At 42.7% G+C, this 24260-nt stretch overlaps 5 protein-coding genes across 8 annotated transcripts; 3 read left to right on the forward strand and 2 right to left on the reverse strand.

Moving 5' to 3' along the window:
- Positions 1-15: 15 nt before the first annotated feature.
- Positions 16-7734, reverse strand: LOC105022880 (bromodomain-containing protein 4). The gene is made up of 7 exons (XM_010891624.5): positions 7504-7734; positions 5126-6658; positions 4590-4834; positions 3038-3509; positions 2483-2570; positions 2166-2356; positions 16-850 (listed from the first exon to the last, which is right to left on the reverse strand). Exons 1-7 carry the CDS (start codon positions 7540-7542, stop codon positions 755-757), a joined length of 2664 nt encoding a protein of 887 aa, XP_010889926.3. The 5' UTR covers positions 7543-7734; the 3' UTR covers positions 16-754.
- Positions 7735-8335: 601 nt separating this feature from the next.
- tmem187 (transmembrane protein 187) lies at positions 8336-9516 on the forward strand. Its single transcript, NM_001310979.1, is given in 1 exon segment — positions 8336-9516. A coding segment is annotated over 1 exon segment (765 nt). The 5' UTR covers positions 8336-8436; the 3' UTR covers positions 9202-9516.
- Positions 9432-13458, reverse strand: si:dkey-9i23.8 (opsin-1, short-wave-sensitive 1). Of its 3 annotated transcripts, XM_020043779.3 has the most exons (7): positions 12865-13420; positions 12629-12689; positions 11772-11961; positions 11365-11503; positions 10868-11032; positions 10620-10701; positions 9432-9773 (listed from the first exon to the last, which is right to left on the reverse strand). In XM_020043779.3, the coding sequence occupies exons 4-7, from the start codon at positions 11439-11441 to the stop codon at positions 9558-9560; spliced, it is 540 nt and encodes a 179-aa protein (XP_019899338.2). In that variant the 5' UTR covers positions 11442-11503; positions 11772-11961; positions 12629-12689; positions 12865-13420; the 3' UTR covers positions 9432-9557. The 3 variants fall into 3 exon arrangements, with proteins under 3 accessions (XP_019899338.2, XP_034146989.1, XP_019899335.2); XM_034291098.1 differs by lacking the exons at positions 11772-11961; positions 12865-13420 and adding an exon at positions 13440-13458 and having other exon boundaries at positions 12629-12681; XM_020043776.3 differs by lacking the exon at positions 11772-11961.
- Positions 13459-13505: 47 nt separating this feature from the next.
- ndufs8a (NADH:ubiquinone oxidoreductase core subunit S8a) lies at positions 13506-17278 on the forward strand. Its single transcript, XM_010891627.5, has 7 exons — positions 13506-13584; positions 14328-14385; positions 14764-14829; positions 14983-15072; positions 15647-15819; positions 15942-16070; positions 16188-17278. Exons 2-7 carry the CDS (start codon positions 14343-14345, stop codon positions 16317-16319), a joined length of 633 nt encoding a protein of 210 aa, XP_010889929.1. The 5' UTR covers positions 13506-13584; positions 14328-14342; the 3' UTR covers positions 16320-17278.
- Positions 17279-18859: 1581 nt separating this feature from the next.
- LOC105022884 (GTP-binding nuclear protein Ran) lies at positions 18860-24054 on the forward strand. Of its 2 annotated transcripts, none has more exons than XM_010891628.3 (7): positions 18860-18986; positions 20098-20156; positions 21417-21501; positions 21909-22034; positions 22605-22792; positions 23004-23174; positions 23690-24054. In XM_010891628.3, exons 2-7 carry the CDS (start codon positions 20130-20132, stop codon positions 23732-23734), a joined length of 642 nt encoding a protein of 213 aa, XP_010889930.1. In that variant the 5' UTR covers positions 18860-18986; positions 20098-20129; the 3' UTR covers positions 23735-24054. The 2 variants fall into 2 exon arrangements, with proteins under 2 accessions (XP_010889930.1, XP_019899339.1); XM_020043780.2 differs by lacking the exon at positions 18860-18986 and adding an exon at positions 19250-19272.
- The last annotated feature ends 206 nt before the right edge of the window (positions 24055-24260 follow it).

The raw sequence follows: 24260 nt of genomic DNA on the forward strand, positions 1-24260 counted from the left end.
CATTTTTTTAAACCTGTTGCAAGCGTCAAATTTCAAATGGGCATGTATTTTTCAAGAAATAATAAAATGTTTCGGTTTCAACATTTGATATGTTGTGTTTGTACCATTTTGTATTGAATATTTGGTTTCAATTATCTGAACATCTTTGTAGTCTGTTTTTCTTTACAGTTTACACAGCGTCCCAACTTTTTTGGAAACGGTTGTAATAAAATTGTTTGTCAAAGGGAAGGGGTTGAAGGTGGGTTCAGAAAAAATTAGAAAATGTATAAACTGTTCAAATATCCTTTAATTTATTCAAATATCTTTGAGTTGTAGGAGTGCTAAGTGGATGAAGTGAGAATGCCGATTGGAGAGCAAATTATAATTTATTGCCTCATTTGTCTAGCTGTCAAGTGTAAATTGAGAACCAATGAAGTAAAAAAACAACTTGAAACAAATGATATAACTTTTTTGGTCAAACATTTTGGACATCGTCCAGGGGATGCCACTTAGGGTGGCTCTTGCATAGGGTCATAGGGGTAATGTAGGGTGTCTAGGGTCATTGTGGTAATGTAGGGGTCTAGGGTCATTGGGGTAATGAAGGTGTCTAGGGTCATTGGGGTAATGTAGGGGGTCTAGTGTCATAGGGGTAATGAAGGTGTCTAGGGTCAGAGGGGTAGTGTAGGGGTCTAGGCTCATAGGGGTAATGTCCAGTGGTTGGGGCTAGGAGAATGTACTATGGTTTTTGGTGTATCACCAACAACTGTGGTCTTCATTATAAAGGCTTCCTCTTGGCCCAGTTCCGTAGGGCTGTTATTACGTTGGAGCGTGGAGAACTGACGTTGACAATGGAACTGTGCACATCAGAGCTCTGAGGAAGAGAAAGAAAGATACAGTGAGGGGGTGGACAGAAAATAAGGAAATTTGGGAGAAATTGAACTAGCACTTTATGCTTACTTTATCCTTCACTATCATATCCTTCTTTAAATCAATGTGTTAGTACTTATGTATTAAAATAAACTATTAACTGTTCATATGTTAGCACTGTCATGTGTTAGCACTGTCAAGGAGCTCTGTTAAAGATAGTATAGTGTGAAGTTGTTAGTTTCTTTTTACAAGGTTAATGATCTTCAAGATTGAAATTAAATCACACGTGCTAACCTCCCTATCAACCGGCAAGAAGTGTTAACTAGTATTTACATAGAGCGGGAAATGTTCTTGTGTAAACCTTTTTATCTTCACGGGGTCATCAAAGTACCATGTCGGCCAGGAGAAAACATCTGTTTACTATGCCTATGTGACCTTTTGTCTCACCACTGATAATGAATGTTGTTCTTTTGTAGTTCTTCCTGATATGAAGGTAAAACTAGTTAGCAAACAGACTGTTCCTCCATATACATGTAAATTAGAATATAAGAACTCAGCTACACTTTGTGTCCATGCAGAACACTTCCACGGTAGAAAGAAGCTATTTCGAAAATGGATGCTTTAACCTGCAAAACACCAGTCTCAGCGTTAACAGTGAAGGGGCGACTCTGGGATGCTGGCCTTCTAGGCAGAGTTGCAAAGAAAAAGACATATCTCAGAATGGCCAATAAAAAGAAAAGATTAAGATGGGCAAAAGAAGACAAACACTGGACAGAGGAAAGAACTCTGCCTAGAAGGCCAGCATTCCGGAGTCGCCTCTTCACTTCATTATAAGCCTTAAATTAAACCCACAAACGCTGATGCTGAAGATACTCAACTAGTATAAAGAAGGACAGTTTAATTGCCTCTTCAATCAGCACAACAGTTCAGCTGTGCTAACATAATCACAAAAAGGTTTTTTTGATGATCAATTAGCTTTTTAAAAGGATAAACTTGGATTAGCAGACACAATATGCCATTGGCACACAGGACTGATGGTTGCTGATAATGGGCCTCGGTACTCATATGTAGATATTCCATTAAAAGAAATCTGCCGTTTCCAGGTACAATAGTCATTTACAATGTTAAAAATATCTACCCTGTATTTCTGATCAATTTTATGTTATTTTAGTGGACAAAAAATGTCAAGGACATTTCTAAGTATCCCCAAGCTTTTGAACGGTTGCGTAAATCCAGGTTTGAAAGGGTAAACTACTCCTACTCCAGTTGACATACAGTTTGAAATCTTGCCAGTGGTCCCGGCGGAAACAGACACCGACCTTTATGGGGAGATTGCCCTGTGTCGGGGAGCCTACAGTGTCCTGTTGTTCAATGGACGGGGGGATGCTGTAGAAAACAGATGTGGGAAAGATGTCACAGGGAGTCGAGCTGGCAGCGGAAGAGTTGGGGGAAGACTGTTTGACCTGGATGTCGGGGGCTCCGATGGTCGTGCGTCCTATCCTGAAGAAGCCTGTTCGTTTACGTGAAGGGCAGAAAAGAGGGATTTGAGGCTTATTCCATTGGAATAGATTCTCCTTCTCACCCGTTTACCTCACATGTACATCCTCCCATCGATCCTCACCCTTCCCAGCCTCACCTTTCTTTAGTTTAGGGACTCTGTGTTTTCTTTTTTTGTTCAGTTCAATGCGGTGTTTCTGCGCAGAGCTGTCCAGAACTTCATGCGACTGAGAAATCGAGAGGATGGAGACGGTGTGTGAGCGTGGGAGGGAAAGAAAAAAGGACGAGAGATTTTACTGAAATGGAAATATACAGCTCCGGGAAGAATTGGAGACCGCTGCACCTTTCCTTTCCAAAAAAGTCAAAAGGGAAGGTTTGAGTGAGGAACTGAAGGGTTAAAATTAAGAGACCACTGCAAGTTGAACGCTTCTGTTCGTCACTAAAAACTTTCGAGGAAAGGAATGATAAAGGTGTTGTGGTCTCTTAATTCTTTCTGGAGCTGTAGGTCTGCTACATCTCTTTACATGAGTGCACATTAAATGACTGCACTTTACATGACTGCGCTTTACATGACTGCGCTTTACATGACTGCGCTTTACATGACTGCACTTTACATGACTGGGCTTTACATGACTGCACTTTAAATGACTGCACTTTACATGACTGCACTTTACATGACTGCAGTGTGACTCACCTTAACACAGGAAAGGTCAAGGGGTTGGTTCCTTATTGGTTCCACAGAGTAATTGCTCCCGTTAGAAGATTTAGCTCTGGATCGGTCCAGCTTACTCCGTCCTGCTGCACCATAGTCCAATAGAGTCTCTGATTCAAGGATAGCCTTAACTCCATTGTCATTGCACTTTACTTTCTTTTGTGCTGCATCATATTGGTTTTCCACAGTCTTATCTGACAGGTTGACGATTACTTCCTCATATACAGAAATATCTGTGTCCATGAGGTTCTGTTCAACATTGTTCAGGGAGCCCAGCTCTGGCTCATTTTTTATTTGGCTGTTGTCATTATAACCATGTTGGCTAGTCCTTTCTGACTGATCAACAGATGGTGAGGAACAGCGTCTGCTGTTGGGGGACAGGAAGGGTGCCCACTCCTCTCCTGTTAGAATTTCGTCCATCAAGCTAACGGGACTGAAGTTGAACTTGAAGGAGCTGAATGATAAAGAATGAAAGATGGAAGTGAATAGTTTGGCAAATCACAATCTATTCCTTATAAAGGGATCCCAGATATATTACGCCATGAGTCGTAGGGCTACGTGTGAAACAATTCTTATGGCAAAAATGCCACTCAACTGGATTGACAACTAAGAACTTGGAGCAAAGCATGTGGGTGCGTCTGTGTATGCGTGCTGAACTCCAGTCACAGAGGAAGTTGTGACTTCTACCGGAAAGTAATGTCTGAGTCACTGCAACCGCGACGCAACATGCACAAGCTTTTTTTTAAGAGGAGCGGAAGCTAAAGCAACAGAACGTCTGAGGTGTTAGTACAGCCCAAGTCCAACAATGCTAAAAAAAACCACAATGCTAAACTGTGTGGCTGAGACCTTTTTGTGTGTGTGTGTGTGTGTGTATGCGCACTTGTTTTTGATCTATAATGTTGCCATATTTGATGGTCTTGCCTTGCCCTGTCTACACATTTTATCAAAATACAGGTGGGCTCTAGTGCTTTGTTATTGTGAAAATGATGTGTTCCGTGACCTCATGTAGTGGACACACACACACTCAAACACTGATCTTGGCTGATTTGAAATGGTGTTTGGATTCAGGTCAGCTGATTAGGCTTGACATTGTTTACAGTCTTCTCATGAGTCAGCATGTTTCACCTGAGCTCTTTGAAGGGCTCATTTTATTATTTGGCCTCTTCCAGTAAATTACCCAGTGCACTCCTTTCAGAACACATCCCCACCTCTTTGATTTTGGGCGTCAGTAATTGCTTTGTATTGACCTATTTGAGCGACATTTTTGGTTAACTATTAGGGAACGACACGCACACACACCAATATAGAAGCTAAGGCCAAGGGTGTGTGTTTTTCAATGACAAACATCTAGTGCATTTCCAGTCATATGAATTACCATAAGTAGTTACTAAACCACAGACAAATTAAAACAGATGGGGGAAACAAATTAGATGATACATTTTTATGGTGGAAAGATTCACTTTCTAGCACCACGGTCACATTTTTGTTTCTCTCTCTTAGTCATTCTTTTTCTATCCCGGTCTTTCCCTCTCACCTAATGATACTTCCTTGACGTCTAAATGACTCTGCCTGGCTGGGCTGCTCACTCATTGGTGACTGCTGCATACAGGTAACGCTGCTAAATTCCTCCCCCTCCTGGTCCTCCCCCTCCTGGTCCTCCTCATCGTTGTCATCCTCCTCATTACTGTCCTCCTCCTCATCTTTGCCGCCCTCCTCTTCTTCAATGGCTGTCATTTGGGCCTGCAACCTTACTGAATTTTGACCTCGATGGAGGTTCACCTGTCACAATGAGAAAAAAAGACCAGAATAAACATGCCCTGATCACCCCGAATAATTCCCAAAATAAAAAAGAGGGCAACTTTGGTTCAAAAAACGTTTTGGATTTCTAGTAAAGCTAATTTAACACAGACGAAACAGGTAAAACATATGCAATAATGTATTTATTATTAAAATAATATTGGAGTTCATTGGTGTTTTTTTCTTGTGTGTTTTGTAACAGTAACATTTTATTAAGTGAAAGAAAGAATACCAATGACATTTGATCACATTTGATGAGCAAAAAAGACTCACTGAATGCAGTTTGTTTTCTGTCTCTTTTTCTACATCCTCCCCACGTATCTCCTCTTTTCCTCTCTCCTTCCTTATGTTCTCCTTCCATCTGTCGATTATCTTCCTGGCAGATTTTGTAACTTTGTCTGCTTTCATATTCATGTTGGGGTGTTTTGACCTGAGCACGGTGTCCTGAATCACAGCTTCTTCTGCGCCTCCTTCATTTCTCACCGGCTGCAACAACCCTCCTACCTCCACATTAATCTGGTCTTTATCCCTGTCTGACAATACGCTTTCTACTCCTGAATTCTCCTTGTCAACTATGGGAGTGAGGAAGCGTGATCTCGGAAGCGGTACAGGCAGGAGGTCAGGGGAAATTTCTCTTGTTTCAGGCCCAGAAGAGGTACTTCCATTTAGGCTGTCCTTTGATCTCCCCTCAAGCCCAAGGGATAAATGTTTGTTTCTGCTTGGAGGTTTGGACAAAAGTTTGGGTTCTCCCATTAGCCCCTTCTCCTCTGGCATTGAGGCTTTTGGGAGGCTCCCTAAAACCTTCCCCCTCGGCTCAATAAGGTCCTGCTCCATAATGGACCCAGTTGGCTCCATTTTCTGCACTACTTCGCTGCCTTGTGATGTACAGGTTGGAGGAGGATCCAGCAGTGGCTGCAAGAATTGGCATTGGGACTTAGTGATGACAGAGTTCATAAAAAGACTGTCTCGAGGGGACAGCAACACATCCTCCTTCTGAACCGGCAGACGAGGTAGAAACCTTGTCTTTGGGGATTTTGGTGGTGTAGGTGTTCTGGGGTCTTGGACAGGAGAGCTGTGTAAAAACGATCGCTTGCAGGATTTGGGTGTAGGAGGGGTTCTGATGTCAAGGACAGGGGGACTGGGTAGAAACATTTTTTTGGGGTATACGGGTGGAGGAGGGGATCTGGTGTTTAGGACAGGGGGTGTAGGTAGAATTTTTTTCTTGGAGGGTATGGGTGGAGGAAGGGGTCTGGTGTCTAGGACAGGGGGTGTAGGTAGAAATGGTTTCTTGGGGTATACGGGTGGAGGAGGGGATCTGGTGTTTAGGACAGGGGGTGTAGGTAGAATTTTTTTCTTGGAGGGTATGGGTGGAGGAGGGCGCCTGGTGTCTAGGACAAGAGGACAGGGTTTAAACACCTTTCTCTCCCATCTCGGAATCACAGCGGGGGGGATGCTGGTTTCTTCTCCCACAACGGGTGTTTCCAAGACTGCATGCAAAATATGAATACCAGAATTCCCCTCGTCGCTCTCCTCCGATTCCATGGAAGGCGATTTCAGGTCTTCGTGCGTCTCGGTCGGAACTTCCGATTGCTGAACATCATTACTATTATCATCTTCCTCAGTCACCGCGACAACCTCCGCTCGAAGTATGTCAGCAGCGTCCGTTTCCCCCGAGGCTGCGCGGCAACGGTACGGGGGGGTGTTCGGGCGTTTATGATATGGATCGTTGTGTTCTGCATCGCTTAGTCTCTGCAGCATGGACTGGATCAGTGATTTACTTCTGGACGGACTGTTCACTTCAGACATCTGAAGAGAGAAACGGAAAGACAGTGAGCCTGTGTACCAATTGGACCTATGTGCCTTTGAAAGAAATACACTATATAAGTTATGTGGGGTCACCGGACACTTCTGGAGTCTGCCAGCATCGGCCATTATTGCTGTAACAACAACAACCTGCTGGTATTACTATTGTTGACTCATCCCATATCACAGAGTCACCAGATTTCATTTTTGCTGAGGGTACGCTTCTTCTGCTTGACACTGTTCCTTCTTCATCTAAACTCCGGTCGCACCCATTATAATGAAACAATACTGGACCCGCATTTGCTTTTCGGGTAGCTGCTTTATTTCCAAACTCCCGTTTTAAGCATACTTTTTGAAGCAGGCCCTTGACACCCAAATGCAGTCCGACAATGTCCTGTTTGAAACTCTCCAATTAGCGTTGTGGGCCGAAGCGTCGCACTGAGAGTGCCCTAGACCAAAGTTTTCAAACACCTGTTCCGTCTAGTCTTCCCCCTAAACGTAGCCCTACCCTTCACACAGCACATGCTAAATTATGTAGCTTTTCTATTTAACTTTAATTATGTGGACAGTAATTGATTTCATCCTCTTTTCTGTGTCCTCGATCATTTTAAAAGTTGCTTTAAATCCCACAAATTAATATCAGTCGTAGTAGTACATCTTTTTATCAATATAATGTCCTTTTCAATAACTGATTTGTAACATATACATTATAGTGTTTGTTATAATAGTTGGACTACATCACAAATGGTCCCTTATTTCCACTAGTGTACTACTTTGGGTCCTAGTAAAAACAGTGGAATATGTACAGAACTGGGTGCCAATTGAGACGCAAACCATTAGTCTCTCACCTCTTGTCTATGCTCTTCCTCTGGATTTGTATCTGACATATTCTTCTTGTCTTTCTTCAAATTTTCTTAGGTCCGTTAAAAGGGTTCCATCAAACTAGTGCTTTCCATTTTTCTCTCTTTGCCATATGTGTTTAACAGACAAAACTTTAACATCTCTCCTGTATTTTTTCTGCTCCTTCCTACTCTCTGCCTGCCTGCATGTATTATTTTCCCCTCATGCTACAGAATCTAACCTAGGACAGTTGAAACTGCCTCAACCAGTTCTCCCCACATTGTTGCATGGTTGTGATTCTCAAAGTATAACATTGTATGCAATACTTGGCACAAAGATTCAAAACACTAAAATATGTTTTCTTTTAGGAATTTTTTTAGACAGCAGTTTTTCTTTTTTTTAACTGAACTGTTGTGAAAGATAGATTTTGCATCAAAGATGATAGATATTTTGAATGATGTGCCGTAAGTAAAGAGAATATTTTAGAGAATAACGTTTGCAAATGTACTTTCTGTCATATCTCTTACACCAAGTGTATGAGATATATCTTACACCAACTGTCATAGAATCATTCCTGACACATACCTGGTAAGGTATGTGTAATTCACATGCTTCAGCTTCACATTAAAAGTGCACAGGAGGCTTATACACTCACACACATTTCGACAACTTGCTTGTTCGTGCACACTTTATTACAGTGTACGACAACAAAGTATTTTCCATATAAAGTAATACAAACGTTCAAATCTTCTATCTGCGTTAATATTTGAAGAATTCCAAAGTTCAGAACGTGTATCCAATCAACTGCTTGATATGCTATCATGTGATAGCAACCCCGGAAAAACAAATGAAGTAAAATGAGTGTGTAAACACATTTCAGTTTCTCATTGTCTTTAAAAAAAACATTTTCATATAAGTGCAAAGAAATATAACCGCTTACAATGAAGTCGGCATTCATACACGTTTTATTGCCACTTTGTTTTTGTCTTGCTTTGGCGAACACAAGTCTTTTCGACAGCGTTCTTGTGGACATGAACTATGATCACTACGCAGAGAAGAACCTCGAATCCCTACCCTGTTACCTGGCAATGCCATTCAACTCTTTGATCAACTTGGGATACCTTTACATTGGCATTTATTGGCTACTACAACAAACGGACAGCAAAGGAGACCCTAAGGCAGGTTACGTTAAAGATGTATTCGCACTTATGGCTATTGCCTACGGACCAGTGCAGTGGGTGCGCCTCGCAACCCTCCGACGCGCGCCCTCGGTGTTGGACCAATGGGTCACGCTTCCCATCTTTGCGTGGGTACCGGTGTGGTGCCAGTTTATAGAGAATGGTTGGCGGCCACGGTACACGTTTGCGGTTGAGTTGTGCGCCATTCTCAGCTATGGTCTTTCGCTGTTGCACGACCAAGGGTTCGAGGTGGCCCTCGGAATTCAAGTGACATTCGCAGTCATCAAAGGTTTCGGGGTGCATCGAAAATATGGAGATTTCCGCTCCCAGAGATATTTGGTTCTCGCGCTGCTGTCCTGCAGCGGGTTCGTGGTGTTGAAGGTGTTGGATCACACCCTGGCGAAGTACCGATTGTTCCAACACCTCACTGGACACTTCTGGTCCAAGGTGTGTGACATCCTGCAGTTCCACTACAGTTTCTGCTTTCTCACGCACCTCACAAACAGAGGTTTAAAACGGACTGAATAGGTCTGACCTAACCGTTACTTACGTTGCTGATCGTCTAACCGCAACTATTGATTCAGTTTAGTTCATACACTGATAAATTGTGTGAAAGAAACAAAGCCCACTTCAATGACAGTTGTGACTGTGAAAACAGGAAAGCAACACTTCAGAAAGCTGAGTTAGACAATTGTCAGATTATATTACTTTATATGAGGAATGCATACTCATAAGATTGGAAATATCAACATCCCTCTTAAGAAATGTCAACAAGTGCAAGAAAGACATAATATTTCAAATACAGTCATTTCCATAATATTTCAATTAAAACAAATCTATACTAAATGTGTTAAATGTACATTCGTTACTTCGATGTTCAATGTTTACAGTTCCAGTCTGTTCATGACTGTCAACACAGGCTCTGATTGTAAAGGCTTCTTACAACTGCTCCAGAACAAGGCGAGCCCTGCCACACGGAAGTCCTGATTGGTGGCGTAGATGATGGGGTTCAATACACAGTCTAGGTATGACATCACTGACGACAGGGTTCTAATCCAATAAGGAGCCGGAGATAGGTCCAGTCTACCCAGGAGAATCAGCTGTGGGGAGGGGTCAAAACATGTAACCGTTGTTTGAGCTCCAGAGTAGTGACTGGCATTCTGGGTCTTTTCAGCTAGCCTGCTAATGTGGCTACATTCACATTAAAGTAAAGAGATGTTCAGCTTGGCTCCCCTAAAGGCTCTTCATTCAAAATGAAAAAAAAAAACGATTAAAGTTCTTATTAAAAAATATTAAAGAAAATACTAACATGAACCCAGAACCATGAAACAGCACCAGTAAAAGATTTGGACACGGCTACTCATTTACGGGTATATATTTAGTTTTACTGCTTTTCACGTTGTGGAATAATAATGAAATAAAAACTATGAAATTGCACATGATTCATTTAGCTGCCAAAAAAGTGTTAAACAGAACAAAATACAATATTGTAGATTCAAAGTAGCCACCCTGCCTCCTAAGTAGCTTGCCTTGATGATAGCTTTGCACACTCTTAGCATTCTCTGAACTTCAAATCGAATATCGAGTATTTTGGTTTAACTTTTTTCATATTATTACATGATTCCAAATGTGTTCATTCATAGTTGTTTTCGCTATTATTCTACAATAAGTAAAATAGTCAAAATAAAGAAGTATGAATTGATTGAAAACTTGTGTCCAAACTTTTGACTGTCACTTTATGCCGGACCAATACAACGTTTTCTATCCCACTATTTATTTTTACACTGTGGATACTCTATCTATAGTGAGTTGTCTTGTAAGCTATTGGCATATAATGTTTGTTATACTTAAAAAAAAAGAGCATAAAAGTCAGGAAATCAGGGAGCCAAATGAACAGGTCTTACATAACTGGGAGTGTGTGTGTGTGTGTGTGTGTGTGGGGTCACCTCAGACACAGCAAAGGGAGTGTAGCAGAACAGGTAGAAGACCACCACCAGTGGAGTTACAGAGGAGAGGTCATCCAGATCACTATGAAGAAAAGAGAGCGGTTAGGAAGAATAATGGGTAATACCCTGTTTGCCTATGTGAAGTTGCCCGCCCTTGCCTTCCCGTCCTCCGCAATGATCTGGATTCGGAGAGCTCTTCTGACCATTGCCATGGATGCACACATATGGGTCAGAAAATCATGACGTACCAGTCGCTGTGCCTCCCACAGCCTGCAGCGGTGACTAGAGAGCAGGAGACAATGAGGAGGAAGGGGAGGAAAATGCAGACGGAGAAAGCGCTGAGGATGTAGACCAGCATGTCGGAGTAGCTGTTCATCCAGAACACTCCGCACAGCATCTCGGCCGGGTCATACCTTAGCATGACAGACAGAGAGAGAAATACAGTAGGAGGCAAGACAGAGAGATTCAGAGAGATAGAAAAACAGACTCAGTTCAGAAGCAGGGGCAGACTGGGACCAGAAATCTAGACATTCGGAAAACAAACCCACACCAGCCCTCATTATTAGCCCATTAAAGACAAGTCAGTCCAAAACTCCCCATTACCAACCCTGGGCTAAAGATGCGTTAGAGAAAGAGAAGGAGAAGAATAATCTTCTTCCTCTTCCTCCGATTGGTGTGTGCGCGTACGTGCGCGTGCAAGCATATGGATGACCCAAATAACGACACGACCGCCCATCTCCCTCACCTGACCCAGTGATAAACCACAGGGATGCTTCCACACACCACCCCGGTCACCCAGGGACACAGACAAGCCATTGCCATGACAACAGAGGTGCTACTTCCTGTTGAGGCGACGCCAGTGGCCCGTTGGACGCAAAGAATCGCTGGGGAGAGGAAACAGAGCTTTTTAAAAGTAATGATATTTTGAACACACAAAACATGTAAATGGGTTCAGGATTGTGGAACGTGTCGTAAGAGATGCAGGTTAGAGGGCAGCGAGTGTTTGAAAGTGAATTGTGAGAATACAAATGGAATGTTAATAGCATGTTGGCCTGCTGTGTCCTCCCTTCCAGTACCTGTGTGGGTATGTGCAAGTGGTGCTTTTCTATTGGATAAGAGGCAAGGTTGAATGTTTCCTATGGAGAGTCCCACCTATACTGCCGATAGAAGAAGTGATGAAGGCAAATTTGAGCAAGCAGACGACCTCACACCACGGTGACCTCTGACCTTCAGTCAGTATAGCCAGTAGGGAGCCAGAGGTGAGGAGCAGGGACGAGCAAAGGTCAGAGAGGGTCAGACTGACGAAAGGGACCCAGTATTTACAGGGGAACCAATCCCTACACTGAGAGGGAAAAATATGAAGAGAGTGACTATTTAGTGGGAGGCAGAACGTAGGCTTACAGTTAGAGCATCTGACCAGCAACTGATTGGTATTTGGATCAAACACCCAAGCCAGTTATAAAAAACATCATATACTTTGCTGTAGTAAGACAACTTTTATTATTTAATTTGAATTTCCAATTTGAATTTCCAACAGTTCTGTTTAACTTATATGTTTAATCATCGTTGCATTTAGCATTCTGGCTTGTTTCTTGACTGATTATCCTGGCAGATTATCCATGATAACAGTCTGGCGTTTTGTCAAGGGCATTTCCAGTCCTCAGGGTCTAGATTGATGTCACACTTTCCCCCCTGTCCCTAGCTAACACAGTCTACTAAACAAATTCTATTCAAAACTGATTATTAGAGTCTGTTTACAACCAACTGATTATTGGAGTCAGGCATTTTATCTAGGGCTGGGGCAAAACTGTGATATCGATTACGCCCAAGAATAATGCTCATCACCATTTTATTATTTACCATGATTTGTGACAATAGAAACAGGCAACACAAACACACACAAATGGGAGCTATAGTTAATACGTACCGCGATTTTGATCAGTAGAGTCAAACTGTTCCCAATAACCCCCAGCACCATCTCCAAGATTAGAACCCCCACCAGAACTAACCTCTCAACCTCAGTCCAGGACCGCTCCAACACCACCTCTGTGCCATTGGCCCACTCCGTCACTGAGAAAGAGACGCCGAGATTGATAGGAGAAGAAGAGATGGAGAGGAAGCACAGCGATCTTTAGTTAGAAAGAATGAAATGCACTCTTTGACTTAAATTATGCCCAGTATTGATAGCCTCTCATTCTGCCCTTTTTTATGTATGATAATCATTATAATAGAGTATTACACTTACTTTTAAGAGGGGTGGTATCCAGAACAATGGGAAGCGACAAAGAGGGAGTTATGAATATGGGAGGAAAGATTACTCAGCCAGATTGTCATCAAAACACCATCAACATGCCAATTAAAACTGTCCTGCTTCATTTGCCTTGACTGCCGTATCCCTTATTAAGCTGTGTGTATGTGTGTGCGTGCGTGTGAGTGAGTGAAAGATCCAGATCTATGTTTAAATTTGGGGACCCAATGACAAATCTGACAAATCAGTTTCCAGAAGATTTTTTGGCAGGTTACCACTGGAGAAAATGAAAATTCTGGCTGGGTTAGGTTTGGAGATAAATATAGAATTGGACAGAGTGTTAAAATTGGGGTTACTATTCAGTTTAGTCATTACGGGTTAGGCATTAGGGCTAGGTTAGGTTTGGCATAAAGATTATGTTATTGAGGTTAAGGTTATAGCTAGGTTAGGGTTAGGTTTTCTGTGCAGATCGACAATCAACATAATATTTTAATGTAGTTCTGTATTTAGGCAGAGACTGTAAAAAGAAATACAGAATATTAATTTCATACATATTTCCTTAGAATTGTTACCTTACCACCTGCTGCCACATCAAACATGGCGATTATTTCTAAGTACTAAATTTTTTCTGTCCTTACGTTCACTCACTTCCTGTGCACGCAAATTGCACTTCGCAAATCGTCCGCTGTTCTGGTTTAGAAGGCCAAATAGCGACAGGTTGGTGAGCTTCAGCTATTTTAGTTAATTAAATCAGTGTTTGCAATTATATTAAATATATTTTGTACCATGTTACACATTTGTGGATGTTTCTAGAGCATTTTGGTGCTTGTATGACCGCTTCTTTCACAACTAAAGGGACATAACGTCAGTCATTGGGAAAGTCCTTGAGGATTTTGGCTAGCCGGCTCGCTAATAAATATAGCTAGCTAGTAGTACGGTACCTACCTAGCAACATGCTTTTGCCGTGAAGTCGTTCCTTGTTAGTACTGTAATTCAAAAATATTTTCTATTATATCGAATTGACAGGGTGTACAGTAATTGGCGCCGACTAGGGCATGGGTCACGTATGTAAACGCTTGGTATTTTCTCTTTTTAGGGAAAACGATTGTCCTCTGAAGTAGTTAGCTACAGTACTACCTATGTTGTCGACAGATATTCAGCCAGGCAGTGGTAGTACAGTAGTTAACTATATTGTTTCAATTGCATCCCATAGCATCTTGTCATCACTAAGATTGCTATGGTTGGTAGGCACTGTTGACAAACAGTTGCTAGTAGCTATTAACATGACCTGTGTTATGGCGTGGGTCTGTGAAAAATACACAAACACCAGACCCCTTTTTTAAATTTACTTCATTGAATACCAAACAGATTTTGTTTGATAAAATATTCCCCAAATGATATGCACATACATGTTGTGTCACATGATTAACGTTATTGTGTTTTTCTTTCTGTGGTGTTAGCGTGTTCAAGGTGTGATGTCAGCAGCGTTGCGTGTGCTATACTCTGTGTCTCGGCCAGGTAAGGCTGAGTTCAGCACGTTTTCTGGTTGTTTCATTGAGAGGAAACTATTCTGTAATAAAAAGTTTGAACAACGGGGAGGGGATGTGTTGTGGGTTGGGGAATACTGTCAACATGGCCTCCTCTCTAGTAATTATTAACTACTTAATCGCTTCAAGTCACCTCGCAAACACATTGGAAAGTATGTTTAAGACTGTTTTGGGGAATGCATGGTTCTGTTCTTACTGTTTGGCAAAATGTTCAAGCCAACTGAATGCACTCCCTGCTATTTGGTAGCTGTCGTTCTAATGGACTTGCAGAATGTTGCCCTCTTGTGGTGAAAATGTCACCGTCAGTGTCGCTTCGCTGCCTCTTGTGTGCCTCTGTCTTTTCTCGCAGGCACATTTGTGGCCGGACACAATCTGGTGCGTCCAATCAGTCTGTCAGCCCAGAGAGAGGGATACAGTAAGTACTGCCTGTTGAGGTTCAAATTGTTATATTGTGGAGGAGGGTTGAATGTTATTTCCAGAGTAACACTGCTGTTTGTCTTTGCTAATTAAGATTGTTTAATTAAATACGCAGTTCAATCCCCATCTCACTCTGTGTTTCTGTCCGCAGAGTATGTGAATGCTCAGGAGTTGACCACGGACATGAAGACCATCACAGACCGAGCAGCTCAGACCCTGCTGTGGACGGAGCTCTTCAGAGGTCCGCTCGGCTCCCTTTGCACTTCTGACCTGATGCTGACCTCCAGTCTTAATCCTTACCTGAAGTCATACATTACCTCCTGCCTCCACAAAAATGCATATCATTTAAATTAAGCTGCATTTGTATATGAGTGGGAGGTGGGAATAAACCAGTGGTGGTCATAAATACCATTTGGATGTTTTTGCCATATTTGAGCATGTTGGAAAAAAGCCCTTGTTCAGAAATTATTATTGTTACGACACACTACATGTTCTGACACCGGGCCCAGTTTATTGGTTGAATATTTCTGATAGCAAATGCAAAGTCGGCCCATTAGATGTGCTTGGGGACATTATGCTTCTGTAGGATGGAAACAACTGTATTATTAGAGCTAACGTGACCGTTACAGGATGAGCATGCTAGCTTACTCAATTCTACTAGACTCGTACGACAGAATAATACACTCATACCGTTTTTGCCAAACATGCGTTGGATTCTGGATGTATACAGGATAAATACATTTATACATACTAGTCCTTTGTACTCTCCCTCCCGACGTGCGCCCTTGTTCACCAGTTGTTTTCCGCCTCTCTAGGACTGGGCATGACCATGAGCTACCTGTTCAGGGAACCTGCCACGATAAACTACCCTTTCGAGAAGGGACCCCTGTCGCCCCGTTTCCGCGGCGAACATGCTCTACGCCGGTACCCTTCTGGGGAGGAGCGCTGCATCGCCTGCAAGCTGTGTGAAGCCATCTGTCCTGCCCAGGTACATTGAACGCCCCCATCGCACTCACACACACACACACACACACACGCGCGCCTGCTAGACCAGAACCTCTTCTAGATGACTACCCCTAAGATGTTTTCACCCCGCCGCCCCGTGCACAGGCCATCACCATCGAGGCGGAGCCCCGGGCCGACGGCAGCAGGAGGACAACGCGCTACGACATTGACATGACCAAGTGCATCTACTGCGGCTTCTGCCAGGAGGCCTGTCCGGTGGACGCCATCGTGGAGGTGAGCAGGACGACCTCCCGCTGTGGCTTCCCTGTGCAGGGAAGACGCGTAAAAGTCTTTGGTTTTGGTGTCTCTGAATTTAATTGTCTCCGGCGCATTCTTTCCTCTCTCTTTCAGGGCCCGAACTTTGAGTTTTCTACGGAGACCCACGAGGAGCTGCTCTACAACAAAGAGAAGCTCCTGAACAACGGGGATAAGTGGGAGTCAGAGATCGCTGCCAACCTACAAGCTGATTTCCTTTATAGATAGACAGGCTGACGCGCACACACATATACAAACCCCCAAAAGCCGGCTGACCAACTGTACCCTGCGGACCACCCTATACACACACAACCACCGACTGACAGGACTCTGTGGATTATCGCAAACGCACACTTCGTATCTGAACGGACGCCATGTGAAAGATCGCCCCCACGCACATATATATTGTACTGAATATGCGGATGAGCGGTTCACTCCCGGACCTGTTTCCAGAGACCCAGGCGACACAGGTTATCTGGTTCACACCCTTCTACGTGACATGGATGCCGAAGGTGACTTGGCTGAATGAACACCAAGAAGCCACATGTCTCTTGAACCAGGTCTGCGTGTGAGCCGCTGTCTCATAGCCCTCCTTTTCCTCTCCCAGCAGCCAGCCCGCAGATGCCTACTCTGGGGCTACAACATGTAGAGTTGGCTTAATTTAACAGAGGCGTTTTTACAACGTTGTGCCCTTTGAACGCACCCCAACCTTGGTCTCGTCAGTTTGACCGTTTGTCTGGTTTGAGGTAAGATGCTGTCCCGAGATCCAGGATCATATTACCCTGTATTGGCGTAACCTGATTACATTGTGACTTTCAAGAGTTAGCACTGGCTACCTATTCTGGGTCTAAATGGCAGCCTTTGCTCTACATTGCTCTACAGGTTCATAGTGCTCTGCTCTGAAGTAATGTGCTTGGCAGGGAATAGGGTGCCATTTAGAAGGCTGGGCTACTCTGTTAAAGTTATTTTGTGGGGCAGTGTTACGCATCCTGTTGGCACATGATGGACTCAGGCACTTGTCTTTATTTTAACTGTCATTATTACCTTCAGACTCTAATAGATGTTAGCCTGTGGATCCAAAGGAACATGGTGGTTTGGTTTTCTGTCATAAGAATTGTACAAAGGTTAAATACTCGTTGACTTTGAATGATGTGGAATAAATAAATGTTCTGTCCTAAGTTTCCAAATAGCCTGTGGTGTCGTCTTTTCAACATGACCCATCAGGGTTTGTTCTCTGATAGATCTGCATCTCAATTGAAATACATTTTCTCATACAACATGTGTGGACTAACAATGAAGTGCTTGCTTATGGGGACTTTCCATAAAGTAGATAAAAGTAAAAGAAGGGGAGCAATCAAAGTCAAATAAAAGACAGAAAACTGCAATAAAAGGAATGCAGTGAATCGTGTAAATATTCACCTCCCCAAGGAGGTACACATTTAGTTGTTAATATTTCAACTATAAGTGGTGCTTTTCCAGAACATTCTCTAGTACTTGTTTGATAGCTTTTTCATGGTGATCATGGTTGTGTAGTTCGGACATGCCTGCTGCCATTTTCCGTTGCCTTCTGGAACCTTATGGATTTCTTTCGGGATTGTGTCTAAATAGATTTACACTTACCCAGCATTGGACTTTTAATGTTGTAGATCAGTGTCAGACAGTGGCGTCGTTAGGCCTGGGCATCCAGGGTTATAGCCCCAGATCTCAAATTGACCAAAAAGAAGAATGAAAAAATAGCCCTGATCTATTAATCTATAATTATGTTTGCAAATTGTGACAATGTAGACATGTAGGCCACTAGCATGTACATTCAAAACCCTGTACTTTCTGTCCTGGGCAGGGCAGGGTGGGGGGGGGGGGGGCTAAGACCAGAATATGTTGTGATCCTAGCAACGCCTCTGGTGTCAGAAAATCCCAACTGAATAAATGTTAGTTTCAGATTGCCATAAAACCTCACAGGTCATTTGCAGGTGTACATTAATGCTCTCCACTGTATATACACTGTAAAATAAGATATAGATACACACAAATAAGAACAATTTAACTACATAGGCAGGACTACTACGGAGATGGTATCAGGGGTTACAAGGTAATGGTTACTGTACATTTGGCAAGCGGAAATGATGGAGTTCAACTCGACTATGCTCAGCCTCTCAAAGCATTTCATAGCTACAGATGTCTGGGCCACTAGGTGATGTTGTTATTGGCTGGTTGCTTTTGTCTCCTTGGGTACAAGGACTAGGACAGTCTGTTTAAAGCCTGTTATCATAATGGGCTGATGGTTGAAAATGTCAGAGGAGTCACCCAGTCTTAGTCCCAGTTCTATGGGGGCTTGAACCTGTTTATACCATCTACATTTAAGTGTGTTGTGGTAAGATTTAATTTAATATAGTGTTGTGGCCAAGAGCTGGTCCAGTGACCTAGAATGCTGCCCTTGGTGTATATGTACAGCTGCAGTATGTGACCCACGGCCCTTTCAACCAATACTATTTCCCCTACATTTCCCCAGTTTTTTTCAATAAAGCAAAACATGTAGGTTATTGCACAGGTTATTTCTCAATTAATTTTTTTATTTATTTTGTGTGTGTGTGTGTGTGTATATATATATATATACAAACAATATTGTTTATGTATATAGTTTCTAGCAGGAATATATATTCTAAACAGCACAAAAACGAGCACCTTCATTAAAAACCAATATATATTTAGTTGATTGACTATTTATAGTTCATTTGAGTAAAAAAATAAAGATAACAACATGCCAGTAGTCACGTGATGAAGGAACGAACGTCAGACACGTTATTAGCATGAGCCAAATTCATTGGAGGCGCTTCAACTTCAAGGCCCCATAGCACCTTTAGCGCTTAACTGGCTATCCCATCAGAAACCGTTAGGGTAAGTGAGGACACAATGTATATATATTTTAAATATTTTACATTTACTCAGTGATGTCAAAACACCGACATTACGTCTACGCTCTGAGTACTTGAAATGTGTTGTTGCTATGTGTTGACACTTAAGCATCGTTACAAACTAAGTTTTGAATTCTGTTATTTTGCTGGCTAGCTTGCTAGCTAGCTAATTTCTCAGCTTGAGTACAGCGGTTCCCAGTGGCGCGCGAGGTAGCTAGCATGTAAAGGTGTTTTGGTCGAGCTGCAATGTCGGTGTACCGTACAGTGTTGTATGTACGAACAATTAAACCTAACACGTTTATTTATTTATCTACGTGTACGCTTAAAATAAGTACTCTGTTTACTGTACCCAGAGGAAGCAGGTTGAACTAACCCCCGTTACCAATGAATGGCATTAGACATTCTGAAACTACACTATACATATCTCGCTAGCTCGCTGATGCAATACGCGGTGTCCTGTGTGTTTCACGCCGTTGTACCCAGCTATATTAATACGAAGAGAAGATACTTTATTTATTGCACGCCAATCCAGTGTAACAGCTTAGTCAAATAAGTAGTGATGGCGCCTTTGATTTCGCTGGGGTATTTTGGAGGTGTGCACATTCATTTTAGCGCTATTGTTTGGAAGTTGCTAGAATTTTTCAGTGTGACTTATGAAAGAGTGGTGGTCTAATGCATCTTTTGACGTGACAGATGTTTCCATGTCGAGTTCGGAAGTGTCAATTTAGAAAATCATATCCTGTCGGCCACCTGCGCCTGAGAAGAATGAAGCCTCTTCCCCCACCATGTCCAGAAATGATTACAATTATATTTGTGTCAAGAAGCGATATGGTCATTTAAACCAGGCGTCAATCACCGAATCATATGCGAATTACTCAAACGTTCAACACTTCTAAGACACTGTTGTTGTAACTTTCGCCATGCCTTGTTTTGAATCCATGTCGTTGCTCCAGCACCCCTTGTGGCTTTTATTGATGGTTGATGGATTCGTTTGTGGAAAGCCCTGGTCAAACATAGTAAACAAGGTGCCCTTTGGGACCCACTGCTGAGTGATGTTAACCTGTTTTTTTTCTTCTTTCTCCCTGTTATTTCAGCGTATCTTCACTACTACTGTGAAAAGAGCACTATGGCAGAACCAGATGTACAATTTAAGGTTTGTCTCTGGCTGTGTCTCATGGAATCCTACTCAGGTCAAAAGTAGTGTACAGTGCAGGGGTGAGGAGACCCCACTAATGTTATTCTTTGGTATAGTCCCTTTGTAGGATAAAAAAATAAAAAATGAGTTATTTTCAACAGTCTAAATTATATATTTTCTTTCTAGACCCTGGTCTGATTCACTGCTTAATTGGTGGACTTATTCATTGCGGAGGGTGTGGGTCTGTCCCTGTAGGCCAGTGGTTCCCAACTCCGGTCCCCAAGTAACCCCAGCCGTACATATTTGTATTGCAGCCTAGACCAAGCACAGCGGATTCAGCTTGTAAACTCTAATTAACAGGCTCTCATTGACTTGAATATGCAGGGTTTATTGGAGGGCCAGGGTTGGGAAGCACTGTGGTAGCCTAGTAGTTCTCCAAGTGGTCACAAAATTAGTTTTGATTGGTGCTCAAATGCATCATATTGAATAGCCTACAGGTTTTAATAGTCTGAGTGCTTGTTAAGAACCAAAAATGTATTTGTTGTGACCAGCCATCAGCTTTGGTGTGAAAAACTCAGCTCATCCTTTTGTAAAATTTTTCCTAATTTGACCTGACAGAGTTTACAAATCCATTACAGACATATGTTTGACTGAGTTACAATAGGTTGAATGATTTGACTACTCTGTTTGTGCTCTGTTTGTCTGGAAAATCACATTGCCTTCAATATTAGAGGATGAAGGAAGATGTTACCTATTCTGGGGAATATCTTGTGGTATTCAAAAAGGAAAAAGGGAGACTGACCCAGTGGCAACAATCACTGGCTGGCTGGATTATTCTGCTAGTTTTGGACTAGTTATACAATATCAATAGATAACTATCTGCTTAACATTGAATGACTTATGCAAAATATCTGGTCTAAAACCAATCGTGTGTTATAAAAAATCTTGCTGTTCACAGCAATGCAATCATTGGCTGTCGTGTGTGTGTGTGCGTGCGTGCGTAAACTGTACGAGCTTCCCAGCAGAATCTGGGTTTATCTTGATCACTACTAATAAAAATACAATATAGTTCTGTAAGTCATGCTCATAAAGCAGGTGTCAAACTCTTTGCATTCAATGCAAAAGTCCAGTCGATTGGTCGAAATAACTATTATTGGTCAGACAAAGGTGGGCGGGATCTGCCTTAATATAGAGAATAATGAATGTAGTCATTCGGTCTTCCACTGGCCTTAAGCTCTTCCTTTTGATGAATGTTTGTTTTTACTGTCTCTCTTTCAGCTAGTCTTGTGTGGGGATGGCGGCACAGGAAAAACCACCTTTGTGAAAAGGCATTTAACAGGAGAGTTTGAGAAGAAGTATGTTGGTGAGTCTCTTGGGAGTACAGATAAATGCCACCCCCTTCATCTAAGCTTTTCATCCCTTTGCCCGGGGATCGTCTGGAACATGTTTCCATTCTGGAATGTAATCATTTAAATCCCACAGGGAAAGTACACACAAACCAAGTTTTAAAAGTGTAAGTAGTTTAGTTGTAAACCAGTGAAAATCTGGCTCATGTATCAGTTTCAGCAGTAAAGTATGTTATGTCAAGTCTTCTATTAAGACTGTATTCAGCACCAGGGCCTGAAGGATCCCTTCATCAACGTTCTGGACTGTGCACTTGGAAAAGGACCATGCAGAGGCCATCTTGATCAAAAGTACATAGTCAATATAAGAGTTTAAACCTTCCAGGTCCCTGAAGCCACTTTAATGTCCTTCTGTCTTCCCCTGTAGCGACTCTGGGAGTAGAAGTGCATCCTTTGGTCTTCCACACCACCCGAGGAACTATCAAGTACAATGTTTGGGATACAGCCGGCCAGGAGAAGTTTGGGGGTCTCAGAGATGGCTACTACATACAGGGTGTGTTGTGTGTTTGTGCCCGTGTTGAATTTCTCTGTATTGTTTTATAGTTGTGGCAAAAAGTATTGGAACCCATGTATTTACTATTAGAAACAGTTGTAAGTTATTTAGAGTGCAATATTTTTGGCCTCCAGTGTATTTTGTTCACATATGTAGAACCTGAGTAGAAGCTGAGTGAATATAATCGTACGTATAGGGGCTTATCGAGACTTTCCAGTTGGCATTTCCTGCAAGTGTGCAACAATGCTGTGTTTATGAATGAAATCCCATAAAGCACTGCAGGATTCACGAAAGAATTGGGTTGTACTTTATTCCATGACTTGTGTGTTGTTTTGTCTGAGACTGGATGCGTCCTAAACTAAATCTCTTAGTCAGTTTAGTTGTTCCTTCAATCGTCCAATTGTAGGTTCCAGCCCTACTGGACACTGTGCTTTAATACTGTATCTTGTTACTTGGTTTTAGGCTGGGCGTTTGTGTAAGCAGTGTGTCGCTGTCACTCTGACAGGGACCGGTCGTCAGCATGTCGTCATGTAACGGTCACTCTCTACGTCCCTTGTTCCTCCTCTCCAGCCCAGTGTGCCATCATCATGTTCGACGTCACATCCCGTGTCACCTACAAGAACGTGCCCAACTGGCACCGGGACCTGGTGCGAGTCTGCGAGAACATACCCATCGTCCTGTGCGGCAACAAGGTGGACATTAAGGACAGGAAGGTCAAAGCCAAAAGCATCGTGTTCCACCGCAAGAAAAACCTCCAGGTAGCCGTGGCAACTGTCAGTGATGCAGCCTTGTTGGTTTCACGTGCCGACCTCCAAATGTCCGTCACAAACCTGTATTCCTTCGCTGTGTTTGCTTTGCCATTCTTTTTGCCAAATTATTAGGGGAATGTATTCATTTTTAAATGGCTGAGAATGATGGAATCCAGTTCGACTCTCTCTCACACTCTCTCTCTCTCTCTCTCTCTCTCAGTATTACGACATCTCGGCCAAGAGTAACTACAACTTCGAGAAGCCCTTCCTGTGGCTGGCCAGGAAGCTGGTAGGAGATCCCAACCTGGAGTTTGTGGAGATGCCCGCTCTGGCCCCCCCGGAGGTGGTCATGGACGCGTCCCTGGCGGCCCAGTATGAGAACGACCTGAAGGTGAGTGAGGACACAGAGGGAACCTGTTCCTGACGGCTGGTTTGGAGACCCTGGAGTATAGAGCTTCATACAAAACAGTTCATTGAGTGTGAAGTGTCATTTGATTATATCTGTGACGTGCAAGTGTTTTGTTTTGGGGGACAGGGTTAATGTAACACAGGGTTAGCTGTAACGGCTCAATAAAGACATTTTTATAATCTCTGTAAATCTTGTTTGTGGTATTGACAAAAGAAGAGAAATCGGAATATGTTACATTAATCCTGGGTCTCTGTTGTAGCTCGTCTTTGTCGTTAAGTGGCTAACTCCTCCTGATGACTGGGTTGTTCATGTGATTACAACACCAACTGGGTCATCAGGAGGGATGAGCCTATGAGCAAACGGGTCATCAGGAAAGAAGACAATGAAATTAGGAGTCCCATCCAGTTGACTGCATTAAAATGGCTGATTCCTTTAATGGGGAAGCACATGCTAGGACAGGATTTCTGACCATCTTTATTTTCCCCCACCTTTTCTAGGTTGCAGCAGAAACGGCACTACCAGATGAAGATGACGACCTTTAACTTGTGACCCGTGACCTCTCTCTGCAATTGCTGATATTAACCGTTATCATTTTATTGTAAACCACCCCCCCCCACCCCACCCTCAACGTTTTTATGGCTGTTCATTTGTTTTTGGCTTTGTTTTGTTTTTGTGTTTCAAACGTAGTGTTTGGTAGCTTACAAATTCTGTTAGTGACAAACATAAGTAAAACTTCTGAGTGCTCATAGCATAACACACACATACGCGCGCACACACACACACACACACACACAATTTCTCTTTAAAAAAAAAAAAAATACGAATGCAAGAGTTTGTACACTGTATGAGACTGACCGAGGGTGATATAATCACGCAAAATAAAAACTATTTGAATATAAGCTTTATGCTGTTTCAGTGTCATTTAATGTGAACCACATTGACTGCAATTTAGCAGAAAAACTAATTTTACTACCTAAGTGACCTGACAACTTTTATTATTCCCCACTCCGAGTTTTGACAAATTCAGAATTTAAAATACCGAATGAGAGGGGGTTGAGACAGCGCATG

This window comes from Esox lucius, chromosome 25 (genome assembly GCF_011004845.1).
Source record: "Esox lucius isolate fEsoLuc1 chromosome 25, fEsoLuc1.pri, whole genome shotgun sequence".
Classification (NCBI taxonomy): domain Eukaryota; kingdom Metazoa; phylum Chordata; class Actinopteri; order Esociformes; family Esocidae; genus Esox; species Esox lucius.